General features: G+C 37.8%; 1 protein-coding gene across 1 annotated transcript in view; it reads right to left on the minus strand.

The window, feature by feature from the left end:
* GLO1 (glyoxalase I) overlaps positions 1 to 5858 on the minus strand; it is an 11036-nt gene that overhangs the window by 2641 nt on the left and 2537 nt on the right. The window contains exons 4-7 of the mRNA XM_009331122.1: positions 4864 to 4957; positions 3315 to 3455; positions 2432 to 2499; positions 1257 to 1346 (exon numbers count right to left, since the gene is read on the minus strand). Coding sequence (XP_009329397.1) covers positions 1257 to 1346; positions 2432 to 2499; positions 3315 to 3455; positions 4864 to 4957 — 393 coding nt within the window. The remainder of the gene's footprint in view (positions 1 to 1256; positions 1347 to 2431; positions 2500 to 3314; positions 3456 to 4863; positions 4958 to 5858) is intronic.

Consider the following 5858-nt stretch of genomic DNA (forward strand, 5'->3'; position numbering starts at 1 on the left):
ACCACCCTTCACCCTCCGCCCCCCCCCCCCCCCCGACTGCTTCAAGAGTTCTTTCCTGTGATTTATCCTATTTACAGTCTAAGCTTCCCTCCCCTCCTACGAACTTAGAGCTGTGCAGTGATACAGAATCAAAGTCAGGAGCTCTCGCTTCAACTCTCTCAAGGTTCACCAGGTGCTGAACAAATTAAAAAGGGCTCAGAAACTCTAAAATGCTAGAAATACCAAGTTCAATTCTTAAATCAAGACATCTGTGTTCAAGTTAAGTTTTCAGCTGCACTTCTTACATTTGCTTCAGCTGAGAACACAGTGAATAAGATGAAAATCACTTCAGTCTCTTTTCAATTACTTGTTCTTATTCGTCTAGCAAGGAATCTAGAAGATCAATTCCAATACGTGTCAACTGAAGCTTCATGTACTAATGTTACTTTCAAACTAAAAAAACCCCACCATTAGTACAGGCAACAATCTAGTTTCTACAGCCAGAAGGAAGAAGTAGTATCACAGACTTGTGCATGCTGCTGAGTACTAGGTGTCCGCTTTGGAATGCATCAGCCCTAAAACTCTTGTGAGGTCTCTTCATGAAAGAGAACCCAGTTGAAAAATGCAGGACTTCTCACCACTGATTTCTGCATTTTAGGCTATTTTGACACAGACATCCTTTGTTTATGTACTCTCTAGACATCTGAGCTACACATCATGCATTTTTTAGTAAAAGTTACACAAGTCAAATATGATATAGACTAATGAGGCTATTTCTACCAAAGCTGACAGAACAGTTAAAATGATAATAGTTAGCAGGTGGTGTTAGGTGGATTTAAATAAAAATAGCCAGTAAGTCAAGAATTACTCAGTTTTAATGGGTGGGAGTAATTATGTCTTCTGAGTCATCTTATTTTCATATGATAAGAACCAAACAGATAAGAAATGTGGGAATGTGATCCATGTTAAAGTAAATTCTGTAATAACTCTAGGCAGTAGTATACATAGTAAACTGACATCAACAGACCACATGAATTTTAGTGAAGGTCAGATTACATACATAAGGCATGCAGCTAGACCGATTGACTGTTGTTACCAAGATGGATCTATTATCAGTTTTGCCCACTGTAAGAGGGTGCAGGGGTAACTGGTTCTAGCACCTTCTAAGCAGTGAAAACTACTAGAAACGTATTACTTGGCTTTCCAGGAAGATCTACTAGGCAAAATATATTAAAAACAAGAAAAAAAATTGACGTGCATTTCTGATCAAGGCTTACCATCATCTGGTTTCTTCACAAATTTCACTCCTAGTTCTTCAAACCTCTTGCAAGCTTTATGGACATCAGGGACAGCAATTCCAATGTGTCCTATGCAACAAGGTAAAAAGAATTAAGTACATTGTAAGTATTGCTAGGTGTTCTACAAAAGAGTTCACGTTGTAGTTCACATAAGATATGACTGTATATGAGAAAAGCATTGCTTCCAGAAAGAGCAGCATTTTGGGTATTAACATTATTCTCCTTGAGAAAGTTGGCTTTTTGATAATGCCTTTTAAAATAGGAACTTTAGAGTTAAAATATCTCATATTGTTTAGATAAGAATATTATCTATAGTAGGAAAAAATAAGATTTTTCAATCAAACTCTATCTGTATTTCCTTTCTTGAAGCATGTCCACATAACAGGATTTTGTTGCATTTGCTCAGTTAAACAGTACAAGGAGTCTATCATTAATGCTGTATTTGTAGAGACTAACACTATGCAAGGTCTGAGCTTACAAATCAATTCAGAAGCTTTAAATGTCAAGTGACTAGACTATGAAACTTATTTCACAAGCCAGTGACCTTTCAAGCACTGAAAATATCAAATCGAGCCACACAAATACTATCCTCTGTGCTACAGAGAAACACAATTCTCCTTCTAGCTTAAAATGGGTAACCAGTGGATTATAAAATAGAAATCCAAATGTAAATCAGTCTAAACACCATGATAATCTGATACACAAGAGCAATTACTGTTCTTCATTCAGTAGTTACTATTAGCATGCTTTTGCTTGCCAAAGGATTAGATTCTTTATAAAAAGTGTAACTGTGGCTCATTACTTTGAAACATATTTGTTTACCTATTTTCACGATCTTTCGCAGCATACACGCTGGAAGAAGAGAGGTAGAGGATGAAATGCAAGTCCCCTTCTTTCCTAGCGCTAGTATGTTTTCTTCAAAGTAACCTCCTAGAAAAGTCTTTTCATCCATGCAAGTTTAAAATATCATCTCTGCTAGTTCTCATAAAAATAAAGCCTACAGTATATACTTACCCAATAACCTTTGCACAGAATTCATATGGATGTTTTCTAAAAAACATTTGAAACTCCATTTTTCCCCAATACACAAGAGAAAAAAAGTAATCACAATAAACCAAAGCTTAAAAACTACAAACACAAAACTGAAGACTTACCAAATCCTCGGGGATCTGAATTGCCATTGTGATAAGACTGATTTTCATCATTTTCAGTGCCCCAGTTGCTACAAGAAGTAATTATTACATATTGAAGAAAAGCATCGAAATTAACAAATCCTAAATGTTCAGTTTCCTCAGGAGGCTAAGCTGCTTCTCCTAAGAAACCAGAGAATTTCAGCTGTTGGCTGCATTCATTAAACTATCGAGATTTTCCCTAGTCACAGGTCCTAGAGACAGTCTCGGGGCTAATCCAGCCATGTTCACAGCCCTTCACTAGCATTCAGGTTCTACATTCAAATGAGTCAGGGACACGCCTGTCTCATTCAGATTAGAGACCATGAGTCAGTTTATCTACACATCACTGGGGAACAAACAGTGAGGGTAGCAGGTCCTGAAGCCAAGCAAGACAGTGGGGTATCTGGGAGGTTCTTTCCGCACAATTACAATGATAGCATTAACCAAATTGTCCTGTTTACGGGAAGTGTGTGTTTTGACTTAATACCTCTTTTGAATCAGATTCCAAAAGCAATAGTTACCCATTATTAGGATGCTCTGGGGATCCAAAGGAAGTTCTAACCACATTGGGTTTTCCCAGATTCTGTGGCTTCCCTACCTAGATGGCATGCATACTCAAATACAGCAAGTGTTATTTCGTGTTTATGTTCCACTGTTCACCTAGCAATTTGAAAGAGCTCTGGAAAGAGAAAGATTACACTTGCCAAGTATCCAAGATCTCAGCTGTATTTTAAGGCTACATGACAGTGAAGATGTTTCCACAGTAATGATTACATTTTTTATTCAATCCAACAGGATTTACACTCACCCACTTCTGCTTAATCACTGTTAGCTAAATGTCATCTCTAATTATATTAATACTTACTGCGTCAGTTCAAGCGTAGCTTTTCTAGAGAAGGTCCAAGCTGTTCTCTCAGTTTTATCTTTCGGGATATCATTTTTATCTTCGTACGCCAGGAAATAGAGCGAGAACTTCATAGTAGGAAAGTCAAATTTTTGAAGCAGTCTAAATGGCAACAATTATTTTGAAATAGTAACTTAAAAAGGTCATCAGGTAGCTTCCAAATAAACCAAGATATTTCCCCTATGGAAGAATTATTGCTGTGATCTTTTGCCTTTCTGACTGTAATCCACATCTTAAAATAGCTACATTTTGAACTATCACATAGAAACATTCCAGAACACATTACAAACCTACAAAAATGAGAAGAATCAGATGCTTAAGAGCCAAACTATCAGTAACTGAATAGCAAAGCCAGTACAAAGGCTCAAGACTTGAGGTTGCCACTCTGTTACTTGCCCGTATTTCCTCAGGAAGATCTTTATGTTTATCCACTTTAAAATATCACCAAGGAATAAGATGATTTACTTTGAAACTTATTCGTTCTGGGGAGCTCACTGGCACCAGGCAAAGTTTAAGAACACAGCAGGATTAAAAAACAACCATACCTTTAGATGAAATATTCTTACAATTTCAATAAACAGAAGTGGATGATGTATAATGATAAAATCCATTGCAAATGTGACAATTTAATCAACTAAAAATACTTGAGGTGAGAAAAAGCTGCTTATAAAATTTATCCCTTTCCTAGATGCAAGAAGTCACCCACTTTCCTGTGAAATATTTGATACATCTCGATTTTCACCTAATTTCCAGAGATGGTGTGGCATACTTCAAACCATTTTTATGTAGGATGTTTAACCAGAAAAAGTAGGCATGCAAAACAAATCTAATTTCCTTTTCAGCTTACTAGGTATTTAATTTTTATTTTCTCACACCCGTATCTTCACTAAAGTGGAAGTAGTTTATTTTACTTTAGTCTGGCCTGATTTCAAGGTGTTTAAAAATATGCTAGAATTTTGTTTTGAAATAACTCATTTCAAATGTCAAGAATGTGCACAAAGCGTTAGCATAAACACGTTAGGCTACTGCAGGGCATCTGCCTCCTAACAGCTTTCTCCAAAAGACTGAGTTTGGACCTTGTCTCCAGCTTCCATTGCCTTGGTCTCCTATGACCGGAGGTGGTCATAAGCCACCTCTGAGAACTAGTAGAAAACTTAATTTCAAGATTTATAGCAATGACTCCTGATTATAAGCACTGTCATAAAAGTTACCAGTTATCTGCAGGCTCAGTGAGGAGGAAGTAAGCAAGTTGTACACTGATAATTAATGACCTATTTAAGAAACAAAGAAATTTCTAGTCGAGGCCAGCATTAGTTCATTTGCAGCTTAGGCATTAATCATGCTGTGGGAGTTCTCAGAGATTGCCAGACTGTCCAACTGGGCATCAGCTGATGGGCCAGCACTGATTACGTAGTTAGACCAATTAGTATAATTACATCAAAATAACAAAAACTTTTCAGAAGAATAGTAGGAAAAAACAAACTTATTGTGGCATACAACTTCTACTCACGTCATTCCAAGAACTCTTGTATAAAAATCCAGTGACTTCTTCGGATCCTTTACTCTTAACATTGTCTGCTGCAACAAAAAATCCTGTGGGGAAAAAAGATTTATTATTTATACATCAACCAGAATTTAATTATGGGCATTAACAAAGATGCCAGTTAACAATGAATCTAAAACTAGCAGGTTTAGAAGTGACAAATAGAGTACTACGTTAAGTGTAAATAAAACCTTTTGTCCTGATCGTACACATACAGATTTGTTAAATAAACAAGCCTTTGTAACATAATGTTTAAAACAAATAAACGATACCACCACTGGTATCACTCAATATATATTATCAGCAGTATCAAAAAAAGGGTATCATTCTTATCTTTATTGTTCTTTTATGGAGCTGTACCACACATGAACCACTTTGCATGCAAGCACACTAGGCACGTGAATATTTGATATTGGGCCTCGCTGCAGACACAGAGATTAAATAAAGCTAAACTCCTGAACTCATCATATTTATTATTTCATTGCACAGGCATTGAATTTCTGTCCAGCTTGATATCTTGGCAACAAAACCGGCCTGCAATTCTGTAAGGGTATTTTCCTCAAGCCACAGGGTAACTTTATATACCAAGGGCTAATGAACAACTAAGTGGATGAAAAGTGAATGGTAGGATAGCCTTGACAGATATATTTTAAAAAAAAAGAGCCCAGATGTAGCACAACTGAAATGCAATTACAAAGTTCTCCTAATAAAAACTAAAGCAGTTTGGGGTGTTTCGGTTTTTTTTTTCTGCAACCCTGGCATGTGCTGGCTGAAGAGCCCCGCGGCCGAGCGCTGAGCGGGCGCTGGTTCTCCTCAGCTCCAGCCTGGCCGACGCTCAGTGCACCAGCACAGGCAGCGACCCGGCTGAGTGCGCCATGGCGGGCCTGGACGGGAGAGGACAGGGCCTCACTACGACCGGCCCGGCGGATCCACCACCCTCACCGCGAAACCGAGCCCGGCTG

This window comes from Pygoscelis adeliae, unplaced genomic scaffold (assembly GCF_000699105.1).
Source record: "Pygoscelis adeliae isolate BGI_AS28 unplaced genomic scaffold, ASM69910v1 Scaffold218, whole genome shotgun sequence".
In the NCBI taxonomy this organism is placed as follows: domain Eukaryota; kingdom Metazoa; phylum Chordata; class Aves; order Sphenisciformes; family Spheniscidae; genus Pygoscelis; species Pygoscelis adeliae.